The sequence below is a fragment of the Xenia sp. Carnegie-2017 genome, unplaced genomic scaffold (assembly GCF_021976095.1).
Source record: "Xenia sp. Carnegie-2017 unplaced genomic scaffold, XeniaSp_v1 HiC_scaffold_20, whole genome shotgun sequence".
NCBI classification, from domain to species: domain Eukaryota; kingdom Metazoa; phylum Cnidaria; class Anthozoa; order Malacalcyonacea; family Xeniidae; genus Xenia; species Xenia sp. Carnegie-2017.
The window spans coordinates 11,686,787-11,710,192 of record NW_025813483.1 but is presented as its reverse complement, the minus strand read 5'-3'; the positions used below and the strand labels follow the sequence as shown (position 1 = coordinate 11,710,192).

General features: G+C 33.0%; 2 protein-coding genes across 2 annotated transcripts; one reads left to right on the top strand and one right to left on the bottom strand.

Annotated features, from left to right (window-relative positions):
• Nucleotides 1-1,568: 1,568 nt before the first annotated feature.
• On the top strand, nucleotides 1,569-16,517 carry LOC124441692 (trichohyalin-like). The gene is made up of 5 exons (XM_046992159.1): nucleotides 1,569-1,678; nucleotides 1,826-2,080; nucleotides 7,492-11,621; nucleotides 11,682-14,032; nucleotides 14,126-16,517. Exons 3-5 carry the CDS (start codon nucleotides 7,499-7,501, stop codon nucleotides 15,488-15,490), a joined length of 7,839 nt encoding a protein of 2,612 aa, XP_046848115.1. The 5' UTR covers nucleotides 1,569-1,678; nucleotides 1,826-2,080; nucleotides 7,492-7,498; the 3' UTR covers nucleotides 15,491-16,517.
• Nucleotides 16,409-23,402, bottom strand: LOC124442547 (ADP-ribosylation factor-like protein 13B). The gene is given in 13 exon segments (XM_046993049.1): nucleotides 16,409-16,688; nucleotides 16,962-17,020; nucleotides 17,319-17,493; nucleotides 17,496-17,570; nucleotides 17,673-17,844; nucleotides 19,761-19,825; nucleotides 19,899-19,978; nucleotides 20,056-20,113; nucleotides 21,063-21,168; nucleotides 21,403-21,518; nucleotides 22,713-22,846; nucleotides 22,986-23,056; nucleotides 23,123-23,402. Coding segments are annotated over 13 exon segments (1,230 nt in total). The 5' UTR covers nucleotides 23,176-23,402; the 3' UTR covers nucleotides 16,409-16,622.
• Nucleotides 23,403-23,406: the final 4 nt, after the last annotated feature.

Below are 23,406 nucleotides of genomic sequence, written 5' to 3'. Positions count from 1 at the left end.
GTCTTTTAGCATAGCTCTTAGAATCAACTTTTGGGAAACCAGAAAAACAAAAGGAGCAATTTTAGATATATTTATTATTATTACTATTATTCATTATTATTATTATTATTTTTAGGTTTTGTGATGTAGCCATCTACCTTCTTTAGTATATATTGACTTACACCAACAAATAGAGATATTACAGATAACTGTTATGATCACATTTAATGTTCAACGTCAATGTCTGTTGTCTACGATCTATCTTACAATGGTTAAACTACTTCTATTTATACAAGATATTACGTATGGATATATTTGTTTCTTTACTAAATTGGTTAATTTACAATCAACGGAAAACTATTAGGAACTATAAAAAATATTGTGATTATTGCACATAAGTATCTCTTAAAATAATCATTTAGTTAGTTACACTAGACTTAATTATTTACTAATTACAGGAAGAATATGAGAGCATATCTTAACAATTATTATAAAAGTATTAACTGATTGCGCCAACATCGCAAAAGTGGTTTTCAGTAAGACCCTGTTAAATACAATTACTATATTGCATCCATAGTTTAAAAGAGTACCAAAATTTCAAATAAAACATTCATAACCTATATTTAAAAAGTTCTAGACTCTGATTCTCCCTAATATTCTTAAGTAACTTGTTCCATTCACATGCAAAACTGGTAAGCGAACTTTTGTTCACCTAAATTTGTTTTTACTTGTTGCTATATGTTATTCATAGATTTCGTACATTAGCTATTGTTAATGTCCATGACGAGATGAACAGGAAAATCACGATCGTTTTTAGACACTTAAAGATTGTATTAAGGTTTACTGTAAAAAATAACTTACCTTCATTCTTGTTTTCATCATCTAACAGGTACGATAACTAAAATTAGTAGTTGCGAAATAAAAATCTACAAAAAAAAACACTGAAAAACTTTGTATACCTTGTTCACTGACCAGTCATCATCTCGTGCATTGAATTCTAATATAACTAGAAGTCGATGAAGTTTGATCAAAGTTTAAAGCTTAAAACATCATTAAATATACCGAATACATTTCAGTTTCATCAAAGTCATCAAGTTTTGCATCGAGTAGGTGTTTTTAAGTTTTATTCTACTCTTTTTTAACAGTTATTGTGCCTTCTGACGCTTGAAACCACGGTTATCTATTCTCGGCTAAAAAAAGTAATGAAATAAAAAGGACTTGAGCTGATGATAAAGTTTCATATATGCTCTGCATTATTGAAATAGTTTATATAAAAGAGTTTTTATAGCTTCACAGCATGTGAACATTATATATTCTGTTGCAATATCAAACGACCTAAGTCCACTTACTGAAAACACAACATATTTTTCTAATCCACAAGAACTTAAATGACAAGATGTAAGCTATGTTCACCATCATGTTTCTTTAGGCTGCAACATAAGGCAGAACATTTTCTTGTTAGCCAAGAAGTACTTGTGAATTTTGAAGGTGTATTCTATAAATCAAATCTATATATAGGTAGTCTATTGTGGATGACAGATGAGCCGATAAGTTCATAGAAGCATTAAATGCATTAATTGATTTGGAAGACATACATTACCTAGCTTTCATTGCCAAGAGTTACTGAGACGAAGTCAACAGTTAAATTCAACATTTTTCTCCAAGGTTTTGGTCAAGTAAAAAGACCCCCAGTAAGAAGGTGTGTGTGAAATATGTTTTGAGTTGCACAGTGATTGAAAACAAACTTCATTACCACGAAATTTTATTTGCTTACATATTGAACACATCTCTAAACGAGAAATGTATCATACGAGAATGAAATAAAATCGTGTTTTTTTGATTACAGAAATGTGACAACCTTTAACGGACAGTGATTAATGCGACAATTCTATTACAAGAAAGATGAAATTGTGAAGAACGATAGAAATAAGAGTTGAATAACTTTGTGATAGAGAAAGGTATTTACTTCCGTATTCAATAACTTGAACTTGGGTGACACCAAGATAGACAAAAACAAGGAGAGAATTGACGTTTACAAAAAGAAAGAAAGGCATACTGAAGTATGTTTAACCTTGGCTGTTAAGAGAGGGTTTAAACTTAGGTATGAGAAGTCTTTTGTGGATCATTTACTCGTAAGTGTCAGAGAAAGAAAGAATATTGAGAAATCGCGAAAATCGGCGAAAGGCGATGTGGTGTTTATATAAGAACATATAGAGGAAAGTGATGGACAAAGGAAGGGTTTTCATAGAGATTCTCTGATACTCTGCGATTTTCCTGGGGTGTGATATAGGTCTTAAGATTAGGGAGGGGCGAGGACGTGGCTTGCACGAATAAAATGCCCTATATGTAATTTGCACGACAAAAAGGGGTGGTATGATTTTGTATATTATTACTCGGGCTACTAAGTTCAAAAATGCGATTCGATTTTCTTGTCATGTTTCCCAGATTACGCAAACCACGCATAACTTATATTATATGAGATTTAATTCAAGTTGTTCAGACATTATTATACGAGAATTATTTAATTGTTGGGGATCAAAATTTTTCCAAAAAACAGCGAAGAATTTTAAGCTTGAATACGACTGGCTTTGTCGCAAAGATACCCTCAAATAATTCTATCGAACTCCAATAATACTAAAAGTCAAAGTTTGATTGAGTTTAATTGCAACATGTCAGTTGCAGCGAGTGGATATTTTTAAGTTTCAACACGAATCACTTTGTCATCAGTCACTAACTGATAAAACCACAGGTGGAACATCCTTACTTTCCTTATATTTGAATATTTAAATGTACAGTCGATCGTAAAATTCGATAGGTTCTCTAAACTAAATGACATTTGTTTTCTCTCATCCACGGACTTGAACTGATGGATAAAATTTCATTTACGCTTTACCTTGTGAAAATAGTTAAGATGTGACTTAATTAGCAATGCACAAAAGGTCTTTAAATGATGTATCTTGTGCACATTTTATATTCTGTTGCGATGGCCAACAACTAAAATCCATGCACACATTAAAATACAAATGGCTTTTTCTGCTTTATAAAAATTAGCGTGACAAGTTGCGGTAACAATATTAAATGTCGTGTTGGAGAGATTCTTTAAAAATGCTGTCTAATCCTGTTTTTGTTAGGCAGGAAGAACTCGAACGTTTTGAAGGTGTGGCCTATAAATATATGCAATTCGTAGGCAATCTATTGTCGATGACAGTTAAACCAATAAATCCACAAAATCATTAAACACATAAAAAGTTTCTAATCAACTATATATTGACACCGTTGCCGAGAGCTTAACTTGAACTATAACAAAGTTCACAGTTTAGTTAAAGCGAAGTGCACCCCAAATACAATATATGTTCAAATGATAGGTCTTAGTTCCCTAAGGTTTGATGTGAAGTTATTTGTCTTTATTCTAAATATTTTACGAGATATTTAAAGTAAAAGATACGAAATATTGCTAATATGGCGGCTAAGTCTGGCGTCGCGCAAATTTGCAGCGGTTTACTTTATAAAGTAAATGATTTGAACCCGGGAGTATCGTTACATGTTTGTAAGTGTAGATCGTTACATGTTTGTAAGTGTAGATCGTCCAGGTTGGTATAGTCCTGAGAAGGACTGTTTTTGTTGTTGTTGACTGACGTTTCGACAACCTTAGCCGCAGGGGCGGATCTAGAGTATGTCAAATCCGTCGCGCGACTGATGTTTGAAATTCAAAAACTACCTATTCATATTAATTAAAAATTCATTAATTATTCTTACTTTATTATCGCATAAAATCCCGCATTATTTATTATTGAAAACTAATGACTAATCCTATGAATATCTCGTTGGTAACCAGATCAGTTGAATTTTAATTGACCTGGAATAACCGACTGATAAGCGGGGTGGCTTGACTGGTTCGGCGGATAAAGGAGTCTATGAACGTCAAAAACGCTTATTTTATTGGTCAATAGCCAGATCAGTGGACAGTCTGGAATGGTCTCGACTGATAATAAGGGTGGCCGGACGTATAAGGGAGTCCAATTGCTATCTTACAATTGGTTCATTTGAATTTTGCTTTATTGTGATTGGTTTGACGGATTTCGACTGATAGCCAACTGAACTAACATAGTCAAGCTCACTGTCTGAATTGAATGTTTGATCGTTTCATAGTAATTTTATAAGCATGATAGAAATTAAACTACAATCAGATGGAATTTATGGAAATCTTTTACAAATTCATATATTGACATGAATGCTGCTGTCCAAAATGTGAATTTTTTCAAGAGGGTGGAAATTTATGGATAAATTTTAAATGCTTGGCAAAGACGATCTCGCGAGCGACATTTCGGTCCTTGATGTTGAAAAGCAAGCCAACATTGTTTTGAGTTTTATCAGCAGAAATTTACATCCAAAATCGTAAGTAAAGGACAAGTGAAGTGTATGCATGAATGTAATATATCAAAGTCAATTATGCGAGTGTGTGATGCGATTTATGTCAATATGGCGTATGGTAAGCAGATCGATGCTTCTAAAATTGTTGTTGACGAAGGACTTTAGCTATGATTTCTTTAGTGCTTGGGGAATCGTGGCAGCGAAATCCTACATTCTGCAAATATATTTCAATGGACAAAAAATCTGTAGCCATAAGGCGCCATACTATTATTTACTTTATCATAAACAAATGTTTGGGGCTTTTCAGTTTATGATCATTGATCATTCAATCATTGGACAGTTATACTACATATTGTTTAAGATTTGAGAAAACTAACATTGATTACATGAGAAGCTGTTTACTATAACCTGTGATTTTGAGTCTTCTGATCCATGAAGCTTTTTATTTTGACAATTTGACTGGAATGGTATTAAACCTGAGTATTTCACATACATGGAATGTTGTCCCATGTCACATATTGTCCCCTTTTCTAACTGAACACCTCATGTAGAAATGTAAAGGTGTGTTAATCTACGGCTCATACCAGATTGTTTGCCATAAATTCCAAAGGGTTATTGATGTATGAAAAGCATTTTCTATAAAGTAAAAATGTCTTTCTATGTATGCAGATAAACCTTGAAATTTGGCAAAACAGCAAAGTATTTTTCTGATTATCATTATAATTTCTAAACTAAATTATTTCTGATTTACATTTAAACAAGCTTTGATCATATGAAAAGATATTTATCATAACCAGTAAGCATGACACATGAACCAATTTTAACATTCATGTAATTATATAATTAAAGACATGTTGGTTACATTCTGTTTGTATTTGCAAATACAATGCTACTAGTGATTGCTATATAGCACACCTTGCAGAAGATAATAGTTTAGTGAAATGCCTAATAAACATTTATGGCATTAAGCTGTCCTTAACTGCAAATTTTCACTCTGATAATTTTTGCTTAACCTTTGGCAGAAAAAAATTTTGAGTTTTTTCTCAAAAGGTGAATTTGCTGGCACTGATGTGGAGATGGGTAAAGGGTTACAATAAACTTGCATGGTTTGAAGTCTGAGCTTTTCTATATCTATGAACTGTCACTTGTAGTACCAAATTTCTAACTTAACTCATTACATAGAGGTTTGAATGGGGGTCTCTAGGGTTCTATGCCTGACAACTTGGTAGAAATTTTAAAGACTATATCTGTTTTGAATAGCATTATTGTAAAATAAATTTTACGTTCCTAGACATAATGAGCCATATATTTGGCATGATAATGAGCCTAAATATTTGGCAAAACATTCAAGTATTGTTCACTTCATTTTTTGAAAAACGTAAGCAAAATGTGTTGTTTTTACGCAAAAACGATGCCCACAAATACATTTTTTATTGCTCTAAAACGCTGAAAATGGCATTTTCAAGGCTCTGAAGTTCAAAATTTCTCAGGGGAGAATGCCTCAGACCCCCCCAGGTGCGGAGCGCCTTCGACGTTTTATGACTGATGTTTGAAAAATCCTAGATCCGCCCCTGTTGCATTGTTCGTGTTTTGCATCGCAAACAAAATCATTTTGCATTCAGCACATTATTTTTGTATCAAATATATTGTTTTTGAATTTAAGGCAATGTTTGTGCATTGACAAATTAAATTGTGAATTGCACATACGGGCCACCGTAACAACGCGCGACAACGCGACAACTTGTCTTCGACGTTACAAAATTTTTGAATGCACGCGACGCGACATCAAGCAAACGCGCCATCAAGATATACTTCCGTTTTAGTCGCAATGACGTAAGATCTACTGTGCGACACGTCGCGCGACGCTTGTCGCGCGCAGCATAAATCGGCCTTTATGGTCCTGAACATAAACGAAATCGACATGTTGCATACAGACAGTTAGCTCGTTGGTGCTGGGGAATTGTAGGCAAGGAAATAAGAGTACTTTTACCCTCTTGTGTTGTCAGATGTTTTAGAGGACATTTTCCACCTCCTGTGATGAAAAAGGACATTGAATTTGAAGGTTTTTCTTCCATTATGGCCGCATAGACTTTCAACAAGCAAAGTTACAAAGCAATCAGACGTAAAGAGCTCACTACAGACAAATGAATGTTTGGCATCGCGAGGGTTATCTCGTCGAATTTTTTGAAGCCAAACACATTTCATGTGGTTTGTGGGCAAGCGGTGATAGCTTATACATTCGGACCTCTAGTTTTACCCATCCATTAGTACAATTTGGAACCATGCAATGGGGCATTTTTCATGTAATTTAATCAAAAGCCGGATAGGTACAATATGACAGTGTAGTGTTTTTAAATGTCAAAAGCCTATTTACAAGATAAGTTTGCACTCCCGTGATGTCATAAAGTAAACCGCTGCAAATTTGCGCGCCGCTAGACTTCGCCGCCACATTAACAATATTTCGTATCTTTTACTTCAAATATCTCGTAAAATATTTAGAATAAAGACAAATGATTTCACATCAAACCTTAGGAAACTAAGACCTATCATTTGAACATAAATTAGATTTGGGGCGAACTTCCCGTTTAAAAAATTTTACGGTTTTGGTCGAGTAAAAAGACCCATATAGTAAGAATGAACGGATGAAGTATGTTTTAAGTTTTATATGACTGTCTGTGGAATGACAAAAATGTGTTTCATTGTAAAAATCTTTATTGAAAAGATAAAACAAACAGTAAACAAAACGATAATTTCCTTCCGTCTACAATAATTTGAGATTTTTTAGAGAAGAGCGGGATTATCGAACGTATAAATGCAATTACATTAACTGCTTGACCAGACTGAGTGATTTGTTGTGATCAATTTATTTTACAATTATATAAAGAGCAGGCATGACAAGAATCATTATAAAATTACTTAGTTTTAGATGTTTATTTGTATTTTGGTCATTCTACAATTTATTTTAAAAAGTTTCTTAATCAATACCATAAACTAAGGCTTCAAAGCCTTTTTAAAACTCGCTTTTAGCCTTTACTTTGAATTGAATGTACTAGATTTTGATCTGAAAGTTGCTAATAAAACATAACGAAATAATTATATTTTTGTGTGTGCTATTTTTCAACCTGACGCAAAGTATTTTAGTTTTTAGATGATGGAGAACTGGACGTTCATTGAAAAAAAAGCAGAAATAACAAAAACCAAGGAAGAGATGGCAGAAACCATGGAAGGGAAGACAAAGACGAGGTTAACAGGAACGTCAATCGTTGGAAAGGAAAAAGAGATGATCAAAATTAAGGAAGAAATGAAAGAGATAATGTTATCAGAAATGTCATCCAGGGAAAAGAGGGTAATGCTGAACAAATTATACCATGCAATAATGTACAGTTATTTACAAGAATATATGCAATATCTTATGTGCAAGCAAGATTATATAGACATCATGTTAGAAAAAGGAGAAGAAGTGATGTCACAAGAGGAAATCGATGCACGGAAGCAGATGATAATGAAGGAGAAAACTTTCCTTGATGAAGAGGAAAAGATGTTCAAAATTGAAAAAGAAATGTATGAAGAAATGACGACAAGTACAAGAGAGCCAGAAAATCTCGAAAAACTCGAATTGCTTAATATTTTCATAGACATGAACAGCTTCGAACAATGCTTGACAGACCTGGAGTTAAATGAAAAAAAAATCCAATCAGAGAAAGACGTGTCACATGAAGTACGAAAGAAATTGAAAGAAATGGTTAAATCGAGAAAATATGACTTACAAGGCGAGATGGAAGTACGGCCTAGGCGATATTTCCGATTGGAGACAGATATGGATGATTTCAGACATGACATGAAAAATTTACTTCAAGAAAAAAATGAAGGAAAATTTAAGTCATATGAATTGGAAAAGAAGATAAAACAGATGAAGATTGATCTTATTGATGAAGAAATGGAGATAAGTCGCGATATCTACTATAAAGAAATGAGGATAAGAGACGATATCTACTATGAAGAGCGCGAGTTTTACAAATTGAATGAGTTTGGTCTGAAACGCGATTTAAGGAGACTGGAGAAGGATATGATATGTGAGGAATTCAATATAAGGACATTAAGAATAAAACACAAAAAAGAAGACGACTTATCAACATGGGAATTTCGGATAGTCAAAGAAGATACAAATGTACGTTTGCAAAAATGTTACGTTGATGTCAATAATGTCATCATTGACATAGATGAAAATTTTAAATCGTTTCAACCAGAAAAAAAAGTAAAGCTGGAGTCAAAAGGTTTGATTGAGCAAGAAGCAACAATATTTGATAGAGATTCAAGAAAAAAATTACGACAAGAATGGAAATTATCAAAGGAACTTTATGATCAGGAATGGCGCATAAATAACCTAGAAAGCGACAACAAAGAAATGATAAAGGAAGGAATAAAAGAAGTGGACAAAACGAGAAAAATGCATTTTACTAACGTGTTGTTTGAAGGATATTCTAATCTCAAAGAAGTTGAATTAAAGATAACAAAAAGTATTCTTGAATCTCAACTGAATAAATTGAAACATGGGAAAGACGAACCAATGTCAAAAGATGAACAATTAAAATTACAACAAGACATAAACGAATTTAATTTAATTGAAAAATTAAGAGATCACAAGAAAGAAATGAAACATTTAGAACGTCGATCAAAATGGTCACCGTCAACGGAAAAAGAATGCAAATGCCGGGCAATTCACGAGGAAGGTTTAGCAATGAGAATATGCCAAGAAATCTTTCAATCAAAATACAGAGAATTGAAGGTGACGGAATCATTGTTACAAGATCAACAGTTTAAAGATGTCAGGAATAAGGAAACAGAACGTGAGATGAATGAATTGGAGTTGATGATTAATCAAAATGATTTAAAAAAAGAAATAAAAGATCTGGAGGTAAAACTTGAAAAGATAAAAGAACAAAGAGAAGAAGACATGGAGTCGAACGAGGAAGAGAAAGAGTTACAAAAAAAAGGTTATGATTTGAAAAAAATAAACATTGATATTATAGAATTTTGGCGAAAGAAAACAAGTTTGAAAGCTGAGAAAAAAGAAACGAATGCAGAAGATAAAAATACGCTGGAAAATGTGATGAAAATTTTCTTCACAGAAATGAAATTGAAAATGTACATGGAAGCACTGCGATCAAAACAAGAAGAAATAGAAATGAAACAAGAGAAAGATGAACAACTGTCAGAAGAGAAAATGAGAATACAACAAGAAATAAAAGAATTGGATGTGATGATCTTACTGAATAATTTAAACGAACATATAGCAGACGTAGAAATGAGTAAAGAATTGATGTTGAAAGCGGAGAAAACAGAAGACAGTTTAACTTCAGAAGAAAAGATGTTAAGAAAAATACAGAAAAATAAACTGAAGGAAATGAACATAAGAATGAAGAAACTCATCATCCAGTATGAAGAAAGACAGTTATTATGGAAAATAGAGAAAGGTGAAATGACGACAGATCACGTTGACAAGTTGAAGAAAACGTGTAAGACTAAGTTGCAGTGGTTGGAAGAGACAACGAAAGCTGATCAATATTCAATGATAACAAAATTACGACATGAATGGAATTTATTGAAGAAACTTTATATTCAGGAAAGAGGCATCGCTAACTATGACATAAACCAAGAAATATTTATAAAGAATTTGAATGACGAATTGTTTGAAAAATATTACGGCCTAAAACAAATCGAATTAAGGATGACTGAAAATATTCTTGAGTCTCAATTAAAGGAATTGAAACAAAAGACAGACGAAAAAATATCAAAAGATAAACAATCAAGACAACAACAAGAGATGAACGAGTTTAAGTTACTGAAAAAAATTAGAGCTCATGAAAAAGAAATAGCAAAGCTTGAACATATAGCAAACAGGGGAGGATACTTAGGAAAAATGTACAAATATAAAGCAACTCGGGAGGAAGGATTAGCTTTGAGAGTATGTCAAGAAATTTTCCGATTGAAATACAGTAAATCAAATTCATCAGAAGAAAAAGAAAAACCATCATTACAAGATGAAGAATTAATGATTGAAGGACTGACAAAAACGTCCATTTCAGTATCGGAGAAAATCTCAGAGGTTAGGAAACAGGAAACAGAGCAAGAGATAAAAGAATTAGACTTGATGGTAAAACAAAATGATTTGAAAGAAGACATGGAACAACTAGAGTGGAAACTTGAAGGAATAAAACAGAGACGAGAGAGAGAACAAAAGGTGCCGGATGATGAAGAGAAAAAATTAGAAAGAAATTTGCAAAAGAAGAGTTATGACGTAACGACTCTGAACATTGATAATCTTGAATTTTGGCGTGAGAAAACAAGTTTAAAGGATCGCCAAGGAAAAGAAGGAAAAATTGCAGACGAAAATATCCTGGAAAATAATACAAATTTTTTTTTGAAAAAAATGAAATTGAAAATGTACATGGAAGCACTTCGATCAAAACAAGAACAATTGGAATCAAAACAAGAGAAAGATGGACAGCAGTCAGATGAGAAAACGAGAATACAACAAGAAATAAAAGAACTGGGTGCGATGATCTTACTGAATAATTTAAACGAACATATAGCAGACATAGAAATGAGTGAAAAATCGATGATGAAACGGGAGAAAGAAGATTTCAGTTTAACATCGGGAGAAAAGATGTTACGAAGAAAACAGGAAAAAGAACTGAAGAAAATGAACATAACAATGAATAAACTCATCATTCGATATCGAGAAAAACAGTTGTTACGGATAACAGAGAAAGGTGAAATGACAACAGATCAAGTGGAAAGATTGAAGGAAACGTTAACAATACTAAAACGCAAGTCCGATTGGTTTCAACAAGAAACGATTAAATATGATGAAGTTTTAAAGGGGAAAAGACTGCAACATGAATCATTGAAACATATCAAAACACAGCCAAAGAGTATCAAACTTAAGGAAGGAATAAAAGAGACGATGTTATCAGAAATGTCATCCAGGGAAAAGAGGGTAATGCTGAACAAATTTTACCATGCAATAATGCGCAGTTATTTACAAGAATATATGAAATACCTTATGTGCAAGCAAGATTATATAGACATCATGTTAGAAAAAGGAGAAGAAGTGATGTCACAAGAGGAAATCGCTGCACGGAAGCAAATGATAATGAAGGAGAAAACTTTCTTGGATGAGGAGGAAAAGATGTTCAAAATTGAAAAAGAAATGTATGAAGAAATGACGACAAGTACAAGAGAGCCAGAAAATCTCGAAAACTCGAATTGCTTAATATTTTCATAGACATGAACAGCTTCGAACAATGCTTGACAGACCTGGAGTTAAATGAAAAAAATCCAAACAGAGAAAGACGTGTCACAAGAAGAACGCAAGAAATGGAAAGAAATGGTTAAATCGAGAAAATATGACTTACAAGGCGAGATGGAAGAACAGCCTAGGCGATATTACCTATTTGTGACAGATATACATAATTTCAGACATGACATGGCAAATTTACTTCAAGAAAAAAATGAAGGAAAACTTAAGTCATATGAATTGGAAAAGAAGATAAAACAGATGAAGATTGATCTTATTGATAAAGAAATGAGGATAAGTGACGATATCTACTATGAAGAGCGCGATTTTTACAAATTGAATAAGTTTGGTCTGAAACGCGATTTAAGGAGATTGGAGCAGGATATGATATGTGACGAATTCAATATAAAGACGTTGAGAATAAAACACGAAAAAGAAGACGACATGTTAATATGGAAATTTTGGACTGTCGAAGAAGATACAAATGTACGTTTACAACAATGCTACAATGACTTCAATAATGTCATCATTGACATAGATGAAAATTTTAAATCATTTCGACCAGAAATAAAAGTAAAACTGGAGTCGGAAGATTTGATTGAACAAAAAGAAACAATATTTGATAAAGATTCAAGAACAAAATTACAACACGATCGGAAATTATTAAAGGAACTTTATCATCAGGAAAGAAACATAAGTTGCCTTGAAAGAGCAAACGAAGAAATGATGAAGAAAAGAATAGAAGAAGTGAAGGAAAACAAAGAAATGCATTTTACTGATGAGTTGTTTGAACGAAATTTTAATCTCAAAGACGTTGAATTAAAGATTACAAAAAATATTCTTGAATCTCAACTGAATAAATTGAAACATGGGAAAGACGAACCAATGTCAAAACATGAACAATTAAGATTACAACAAGACATAAACGAATTTAATTTAATTGAAAAATTAAGAGATCACGAAAATAAAACCAAAAGATTAGAACGTCGATCAAAATTGTTACCGTTAACGGAAAAAGAATGCAAATCGCTGGCAACTCACGAGGAAGGTTTAGCAATGAGAATATGCAAAGAAATCTTTCAATCAAAATACAAAGAATTGAAGTTGACGGAATCATTGTTACAAGATCAACAAATGAAAGATGTCAGGAATCAGAAAACAGAACATGAGATGAATGAATTGGAGTTGATGATTAATCAAAATGATTTGAAAAAAGAAATAAAAGATCTGGAGAAAAAACTTGAAAAGATAAAAGAACGAAGAGAAGGAGACATGGAGTCGAACGAGGAAGCGAAAGAGTTACAAAATATTGTTCAAAAAAAAGGTTATGCCTTGAAGAAAATGAACATTGATATCATAGAATTTTGGCAAAAGAAAACAAGTTTGAAATATGAGAAAAAAGAAACGACCACAGAAGATGAAAACATGCTGGAAAATGTGATGAAAATTTTCTTCACAGAAATGAAATTGAAAATGTACATGGAAGCACTGCGATCAAAACAAGAAGAAATGGAAATAAAACAAGAGAAAGATGAACAACAGTCAGAAGAGAAAATGAGAATACAACAAGAAATAAAAGAATTAGATGTGATGATCTTACTGAATAATTTAAACAAACATACAGCAGACGTAGAAATAAGTGAAGAATTGATGTTGAAACAGGAGAACACAGAAGACAGTTTAACTTCAGAAGAAAAGATGTTAAGAAAAATACAGAAAAATAAACTGAAGGAAATGAACATAAGAATGAAGAAACTCATCATTCAGTACGAAGAAAGACAGTTATTATGGAAAATAGAGAAAGGTGAAATGACGACAGATCACGTTGACAAATTGAAGAAAACGTTATCGACATGTAAGACAAAGTTGCAGTGGCTGGAAGAGACAACGAAAGCTGATCAATATTCAATGATAACAAAATTGCAACATGAATGGAATTTATTGAAGAAACTTTATATTCAGGAACGAGGCAGCACTAAGTATGACGTAAACCAAAAAACAAAAACAATAAATTTAATTAATTTGAATGAAGACATCTTTGAAAAATATTATGGCCTAAAAGAAACTGAATTAAGGATGACTGAAAATATTCTTGAATCTCAATTAAAGGAATTGAAACAAAAGACAGACGAAAAAATGTCAAAAGATAAACAATCAAGACAACAAGAAGAGATGAACGAATTTAAGTTACTGAAAAAATTTAGAGCTCATGAAAAACAAATAGCAGGCTTTGAACATAAAGTAAACTGGAGAGGAAAAGAGTACAAATATAAAGCAACTCGGGAGGAAGGATTAGCTTTGAGAGTATGTCAAGAAATTTTCCGATTGAAATACAGTAAATCAAATTCATCAGAAGAGAAAACCATCATTACAAGAGAATTTGAATGAAACGACCAAAGCAACGTCAACGGAGAAACGGAAAAGTTGAAACAGAAACAGATTAGAAGAATTAGTTAGACTTGACAAAACAAAAAGAAAGAAATATGGAACAACGAGTGGAAACTTGAAGGAATAAAACAGAAACGAGAGAGAGAACAAAAGGTGCCGGATGATGAAGAGAAAAAATTAGAAAGAAATTTGCAAAAGAAGAGTTATGACGTAACGATTCTGAACATTGATAATCTTGAATTTTGGCGTGAGAAAACAAGTTTAAAAGATGGCAAAGGAAAAGAAGGAAAAATTGCAGACGAAAATATGCTGGAAAATAATACAAATTTTTTTTTGAAAAAAATGAAATTGAAAATGTACATGGAAGCACTTCGATCAAAACAAGAACAATTGGAATCAAAACAAGAACAATTGGAATCAAAACAAGAGAAAGATGGACAGCAGTCAGATGAGAAAACGAGAATACAACAAGAAATAAAAGAATTGGATGTGATGATCTTACTGAATAATTTAAACGAACATATAGCAGACGTAGAAATGAGTGAAAAATTGATGTTGAAACGGGAGAAAGAAGATTTCAGTTTAACATCGGGAGAAAAGATGTTACGAAAAGAACAGGAAAAAGAACTGAAGAAACTGAACATAAAAATGAACAAACTCATCATTCAGCATCGAGAAAAACAGTTGTTGCAGATAATAGAGAAAGGTGAAACGACAACACATCAAGTGGAAAGATTGAAGGAAACGTTAACAATACTAAAACGCAAGTTCGATTGGTTTGAACAAGAAACGATGAAATATGATGAAGATTCGAGGAGAAAAATATTGCGAAAGGAAACGTTAACAATACTAAAACGCAAGTTCGATTGGCTTGAACAACAACCGATGAATAATGATGAAGATTCAAGGAGAAAAAAATCGCGACAAGAACCAACGGAAAGTAAACCCCAATCAGCGACAACCGCACGGCAAATGTCTGAACTTGGTGAAAAGGACGAAGTGTCATCTCAAGTGATAATTGTCACAGGAGGAAGTTATGTGGAACAAGATCCTGAAAACCCAGAAAGCCTTGCACGAAGTAGTAACTCTGTGGAAATGTATAACCCAAATATTAACAGCTGGGCTGAGTTACCATCAATGAACATTGGACGAGCTTTTCATTCCTCTGTTGTTTTGGACAACACCATTTATGTCAGTGGTGGTGATGTAGGTAATGACTACACGGACACTATTGAATATCTTAATGTAAATGATATTCCTTTGATTTGGCGAATATCTAAAGCAACATTACCTTGTAAACTTTCCGGCCATCAAACCCTAATTTACAATAGGAACTTAGTAGTCATAGGTGGACAAGATGGCTCAATTCAAGCTACAAATCAAATCTACGAAGTTTCCTTGTCACCACCGTATACCGGCCGGCCATTGTGTACAATGCCAAACCCAAGGTAGGACATGGCGCTGTGTTGGTTCATGAGAAAATTTTTATTTTTGGTGGAGCTATAAGTGCAACGAAGCCCTGTACAAATGACGTCTATGTATACAACACTTCTACAGAGGAATGCCATGAAATAACAAATTTGTCAGTACAAATTCCAATTCGTCATATTGACAGAGAACCTTATAAAGTTCAAATGATGGCAACTGTCTTCGTTAAAGATCACGTGATTTTGTTAGGAGGTGTTAACGATAAGAAGAAGAGTTGAATAAAGTTGTAAAATTTAATCCTGAAACAAATGCAACGGAATTGTTACAAGAACTTGCTATGAGAGAGAGACGAGGAACTTGTTTGGCTGTTAATACCCCAAACGATTTCTTGGTTGCTCTGGGAAGTTTACGACATGAAATAAAATCAGTTGAAAACTTCAATTTCCATCAAAACACCTGGCAGATCTACCATCAACGATAAAAGGAAGAGTTGCCTCGTCAGCGGTCATTGCTTGCGTGACCGAAGATTGTTTGAACGCGTATAGTTCACATCAAGGATGTCCTTAAACACTTTGAAGTTTTAAAATGCACAAATGTTGTAGACAATAGATATTTTGCATCCTCCTCACAATCATAGACATAAGAAACAAACATTAGTGATGGCAAGTTGTAAAGAAGTTTGCTTTGATTGACCATTAACATTTTTGCCGGTCCAATATTTTCCCGATATATATTAAGTTGAGGTCGATATTAAATTTTAATGCACATCCTGAACAATTATAGTGAGGAACTGGAGATTATTATCATAAAATCCAGATGATCCTGTTTAAAGACAATTGATAGAAGTCTTGTTGTATTAAAATGTCTTTACAAATGATAAAAATCGGGACAATTCAATGGACTTTTAAAAACACATTTTGCTAAACTGATTATACTCAACAATTGATGAAAAATTGTCTTAAATTATTCATAAATAATCTCAAAAGAGATTGCAAATCTTCATTATTACATAAATTACCAATCTACAATAATAAAATTTTTCTCAACTAAACTAAACATCTATAAGTAATAATGGCGACGTTCATCTTTGTTAAAATCAATAAATACCTTTTACACCCTCCCAAGTAAAACCGACACAATGACATCATCAATGCCATCATGATGTGACATCATAAACCTCATTTGACCGTGATCTTGATAAAACTGGAATGTGATTTCTTACCTAAAGATTGAGGAAATATTTCTCATATAATATCCGCAAAAAACTGCATGAAGTTTCATATTTCAGTAAAACAAAGGAAGAATGACCAACAAGAAATCTCTATCCCTACCTAAATAACAAGCATAATACTAACATACGTTCAAAAAGATTTCTCGCAATTAACACTTACAATATTTAGAACGGGATTAAGCATTGTGGTAGTGGATCAAAAATCATTCATAAGAAAAACTGGTCACTGTAGATCACTAGATTTTAAAGTAAAACAGCCATCACCTCTTTCACATTTTCAGCTTCACAAATCACATTTAAGTTCGATGGTGGAGAATAAAGATCTACATAAGAATGAAAATATGTTGAAACCTGGACCGAAAAAAAAACAATGTCTGACTACTGATGACCATAGACTATAGCATGGAACGCTACCTAAAGCAAATAATTGAAGCCAAATCTTACACCCAGACACGCAAGATTACACCAACACACGCGTATGTAGTGTTTCGAGATTCTCTCGCGGAGTGAAAATTGATTGAGTACACACGCGTGTCTGCGTGTAAATTCGGTTTAAAAATTATTAGGCTTTTCTACTACAGGTAGTGTTCCATGTATTTTAGTTCAATGCTGATGACTTACTCTTGTGAAGGGGAGCTCTGATTGGTTCCAACTTTCTTCCATTGCTATGGTTACCATTTAAAGAGGAAGGAGGTGTTCTCCAAGCAATAGGTTTTAAAATAACTCTCGCATCATTATTTTCACTTTCTTCCATAGGTGCAGTTTGATTTCTCTTTGCTTTCCTCTTCCTCTTTTTCTTTTTTGTTCGTTTTTACTGTCGACATTAGTTGTTTGTTCTGAATTTTCTGACAATGTCTCTACAACATGAGCCTCCTGTAACATATGAATACGTATTTCAATTTTATATAATTTAAGAAAATGACACATTGAAAGTAAAAAATTTTCCACAACAAATTGTTTGTTAAAATAACTTACGTCGATGTTTTTGGCATGTTGCTCAACATCGATATTTTTTGCATGTTGCTCAACAACATGGCTACAAATGTTTTCATTGCTTTTTTTAACATTTCCAAACATAACATTGTCTTCGCTGGAACAATTTTCATTTTGACTTTTTTCTGTTTCTCGCTCACGTTCAGCTCTCTCTCTTTAAATACGAACAATTCATGTGACATAAACTACTTTCATAATCAAAACAACCTTATTTAAAACACACATGATTTAATGTCTTCAAATTAAAAATAATTTAATAACACTGTCTATAATTAACCTTTTTATAATTTGCACCTATAAACGTGTTAAAATGTTTCCTTGCTTTACACGCAGACTGTTGGAGTCCAACAGTCACAACTGAAGGTTTATCGTACGAAGTCTAACCAAAGATCACGATTGAAGGTTTATCTTATCAAGTCTTACAAAAGATCACGACTGAAGGTTTATCTTATCAAGTTTTACCAAAGATCACGACTGAAGGTTTATCTTATCAAGTCTTACCAAAGATCACGACTGAAGATTTATCTTATCAAGTTTTACCAAAGATCACAACTGAAGGTTTATCTTATCAAGTCTTAAAAAGATCACGACTGAAGATTTATCTTATCAAGTCTTACCAAAGATTACGACTGAAATTTATCTTACAAGTTTTAAAAATATCACGACTGAAGGTTTATCTTACGAAGTTTTGAAAAAGATGACGACTGAAGGTTTATCTTATCAAGTCTTACCAAAGATCATGGCTGAAAGTTTGGAAAGTACTTCAAATTAAGGACCTTAAATCAAGAACCACTTTAAGATAACTTCACAGCCGTTATTAAATGTTTTCTTAATAATGCTGTCATCATGTTTATTAAAACATTTTTTATTAAAGACTTTTTGTTTTTAATTAATTAAGTCGTGGGAAGAACAACAACGACTTTATCTTATTTGACAATCGTTAATAACAGAGTCAAAGGAAATTAATTTTCTATTACTTGATTACGTCTCCAAATTTCTAAATGATTTGTTGTCAAGATTTGATTTGTTTTCATTTTATTTCTTCTGACAAAACAGGATGAAAAATGTTTTCCTATAATTCTTGAGCCTCAAGAAATACACAAAAGGATTTAAAGCAAAGTTAAGACAAAGAATAGTGGAGAGAAAACAAAATAATACATTTTCTCTCATATCTTTATCCAAATCAAGACGCTTTACTGCACCATAAACAGTAGCTGGAGTGACACACAGTACGGCAACAACGCCGATGACAATGATCGTGTTTAAAAATTTTTTCTCGTTGATAATTCTTGTTTGACATGACTGTCCTTTGCCATTCGATGATAAATATTTCGCGTCACGTTTAAGTGAGATAAACGTCAGAACATACGCAAAGGAGGTGAGGATGACAACAACAGCCATTAAAAAATACTTGAAATAACTGAGTTCATCAACCGTGTCCGTTAAAATATGATAAACTGGATCACAAAAGGAAAAAATCCAAATAAACGCGATCCAAATGGCAGTTTTCATACCGCTCATGTACGAGCGATGTTTAAAAGGATGAACAACTATGAAATAACGGTCCACAGCGATTGATAAAAGTGACAAAAACGAGGCAAAATAAGGAACATGAGATAAAGCTTGAACGTAAGATTTACCAGAATTCATTGTTCCCATTAACATCAGTACATCAACAATAAGATCACAAATGGCAAGATTTGCTACTAAGTAGCTCGCTGAGTTACGAAAACATCGTAAAGGATCTTTTAGCAAACAGATAAGTAGAATTATCTGTAGTATTGCTCCAGTTATACACACGGTGTATAGAGACCAGTACATTGTCGTATAACCCATGAAAATATTAGGAATGGACATTATTAAGAGCGACAAATTTTTTTCGCGCCGTTAGAACTACTGCTCGCGATGAAGCGTGTCGTTGTTTAAATGTCAGATATTTCACTACACTAAATTATTGTATTAAACAATAAATAATGTATATTTATAACTTTCATCATCCCATAAACAGACGACGCAAGGAACAGATGCAATAAATTGCGGATGAGCAAAAATAGAAATGACTGCACAAACCTCTCTTCTCGATTTTTTCTAACTCGTTCCAGTCTCTCTGCTCTTTCTTTCCTGTCAGCTTCTTTCTGTAAACAAAGCAACATACAAAATATTCAATGAAAATTAACTTTTTAACAAAATAAAGTTTGTAGAACATACCTGTATTTCAGTGTCTTTCAAAACCCTTTCTTTTAACGAAGTAAAATCTTCATTGATAGTGTGAAGAAGCCAGGAGAAACCTTAAAAAATGAGAATAATACAGCATCTTTAACATATATTTTATAAGCAGCTTTACTATCCATGAGCCATGACCAACCTTTCTTAATTTGACCATCAACCTTTCTTCCTTCATTCAATAAAGCTGTACATTGAAACTGAAATAAAAAAATTTTACAAAATTAAGAGACGAAAAACTTAAAGAAAAATCTACATCATAAACGAAATGGCAGAAAAGCTAATAATCCGGTCCATAAAAAATTGAAAATTGCGCACAAGGGGAACAAAAAATACAAGTTGTCAAGGAGAGGAGTGTGTAACGATAAAGCAGTTGAAGTGTGTGAATCAACATGTGTTTTTTACATGTTTTACATGTACATATGCCATTTAGGTGATCATGTGAAAAGCATGTGATCATTCACAGGTATCAGTACGATGCAACTTTCATACCATAGCTGAGATTGGGGGGTTTCATATACTGACGAATGGAGATCAAACAAATACAATTACGCTACGTAACTCCACTAAGCAAATTACTGTTAACAATAATTACGAAGGAGTACAAGCAATCAGATATTATACACAAATTCTTTAATGTCATTCCTACTGAAGTGTAGGGATAACTGATAACAAATGGCATCATTTGAAATGCCAAAATTGTGTTTATTTTGGTTGTGACAAAAAACAATTTTGTTGAAAACTACTTTTAACTTTGAGTCTTCCAGTCCAACATACTTACTTAAAATTAACAATGAGACATTAACAGTAGATAAGAGACATATTTCTCTTGACTATGAAAACTTTACACTGACTAAATTCATAATTCTATGTTCTAAATCAGCAACTTAGATGAAAGCCTTTGATAAATTTCATCTTTTAAAAATTACAGCTGTTCCAAACATTCAGAAATGTTGCTTAGCAACCTGAGTTGCTAAGTCAGCATTACTAATATACAATATTAACTATCATCAAAATCAGCAATACCTATACATAATAGAAACTATGATCATATTTTAAACAGAGAATAGTTGATTGAATATAAAATCGTAACAGGGCTCAAACAAATGGAAAATCACAGTCAATTGAACATTTTGCTATAACACTTACAATTTTGTAACAGCAATTACATTTGTTTGCCAATTCCTCCAAGCCAAACTGACTTTCTAAATTCTTTTCTGATAAAGCATCTGTAATGTCTTGTTTGTTGGCAAACCTAAAAGAAACAACAGGATCAGACTTGTCACCAGTCTACCACAAGAGTAATTTGTCACCAGTCTACCACAAGAGTAATTTGTCACCAGTCTACCACAAGAGTAATGATTAACACATTCAGGCAGTGACAAAAAAAGTCAAAATATCCTACATCTATAGCCACTTCAAAACATGGCTGACATGTGATTTCTTTTGGCTGTAACTGCCAACTGACAATGAAAATCATTAAACTTACAACAATAAAGGTTTCCCAGCTAATCTTGGGTCATATAATGCCTCATGCAAAACCTCTCTTGACTCAGATATCCTTTGATGATCACTAGCATCCACGACATACACCATGCCATATATCTGAGAGAAATACATGTACATAGTATAACAAAGACAAAACAATAGCCACACACTTCCATGAACTCAACATTTTATTCTAAGTATTTCAATAAGTAGAACAGAAGAATATTCAATAAAGATGACATTATTATCAGTGGCTTGAATTTGAATGAGGCTGCCCATGGTCCTTCCAAAATGGTAGTGCCCCTCCAAAAATCTTTTTTTTATTTATACACAGAAAAATACCAAATAATGCTTTGAATCAGAACTATCCACTGCATTCACTTGCCGAAATATAAACCTACTTTTTTGTCTTTATTCTTATAAGTAGCACTGTTCACAGTGCCATCTTGCAAGGTGATTGCTTGGGTGCCTATGGCTCTGCCCACCCGGAGCTCATAACACTTACACCACTGATTATTATTTATTGAAGTAGACATATAGAATGAAGTGTTGACCATTAAGAGACTGTGTTGACCATTAAGAGACCGTGTTGTAGATAACTGAGTTCTTGAGAAGTTGCTTGCTTAGATGTGTTCATATTTTAAATTTTAAAATATTCTGCATAAAATGTTCAAATTCTAATGTAGAGCTGCTCACATTCCAGTATGGTAAGTACATAATGGTACACATGGTGTATATAATAAAATTATTGGTAAGATGGTGCATTTAATTTATTAAATTTTAAAGTTCACAAGGAAATACTCATTCTATGGCAATTCTCCAAAATAGAGCCAGCATAACCAACATCCATTTTTTAGGTCACACAAATGCATGTAATGCAGCACATTTGCCTGTAACTTTGACAAGAATAGCAATACTTTATAACAGCATATGTTCTTAGATAAAGCAACCTTATGACACAAGAAACTTGATGATTGCCTATGATTGCATGAAGCCAGAAATAACAACAGAATTACAGAGTAAATGTCACACATGATATAGGAGAATTTTCCATCAAGATATCAAGCCACACACACAAAACAAAGTCTCTGCCATGCATGAGCCATATATTCTGGACTCTAGGGAATAGCCAAAATCGATGGGCATATCAAAGATAGGACAGACAAAATCAGAAATAATTGTGCTTTTTCTTATAGTCGGCAAGTCATTAACATACTACCTGCTTGGTCTTATGGGGGGGATTTCAATTAAACATGGCAGAGACAAACTTTCTGTTTGACATAAAGGATACAACTGATATAAAAGACCAACCTCAGCATAATAATCCTTCCATATCCCTCGGATACGAGGTCCACCACCAACATCATACACGATTGCTTTGAAATTGGCCAACTTGAATTCCGCACTCGAAAATCCTATTGTTGGAATAGTCAATTCTCTTGCTTCTAAATAAAAATATGACAAATTCCGTCTTTTATTGATCAGAATTTAAGGTAATGACACAGTGTTTTGTAGGAAAAGGACATAATACGTACAAAAAGAAAATAAGAACTATAAAAAAAGCAATGTAAACTTTTGCTATACCTCCTTTTAAATTGTTTATTATCGTAGATTTTCCAGCATTGTCAATGCCCAACATAAGTAGTCTTACATCTCTAGAAAATATGATAACATATTAACACATTAACGCAATATAAGTGGAGAAAATTTTCAACACTCACCTACATCCCCGCTTTCTCAAACGGGAAAAACATCTCGAAATAAAATCTAGCATGCTTCAAATACTAGATAAGTCCACTTTATATCCTTAAAAACGTCATTTTAATTTCGGTAGTTCCAAAAGTAAACTAAACGTGAGATGTTTGAGGTGTTAAAACGTTTTTCAAGCGTCTAATAATTTCCAAAATTTACATTAGAAGTTGCGATGGAAACAACTGAATAAAATTGCCCTGTTCTCAATATTTCTCTACAATTATAATCACCTATAAAACACTCCATCTTCGAT

What these genes read in the sequence shown, in the direction of transcription:
- LOC124441692 (XM_046992159.1), top strand. Translation starts at nt 7,499, where the DNA reads ATGATGGAGAACTGGACGTTCATTGAAAAAAAAGCAGAAATAACAAAA. An exon ending in AAATCTCGAAAACTCGAATT is followed by an intron (nt 11,622 to 11,681) that starts GCTTAATATTTT and finishes CCTGGAGTTAAA; the next exon opens with TGAAAAAAATCCAAACAGAG. An exon ending in CCATCATTACAAGAGAATTT is followed by an intron (nt 14,033 to 14,125) that starts GAATGAAACGAC and finishes CAAAACAAAAAG; the next exon opens with AAAGAAATATGGAACAACGA.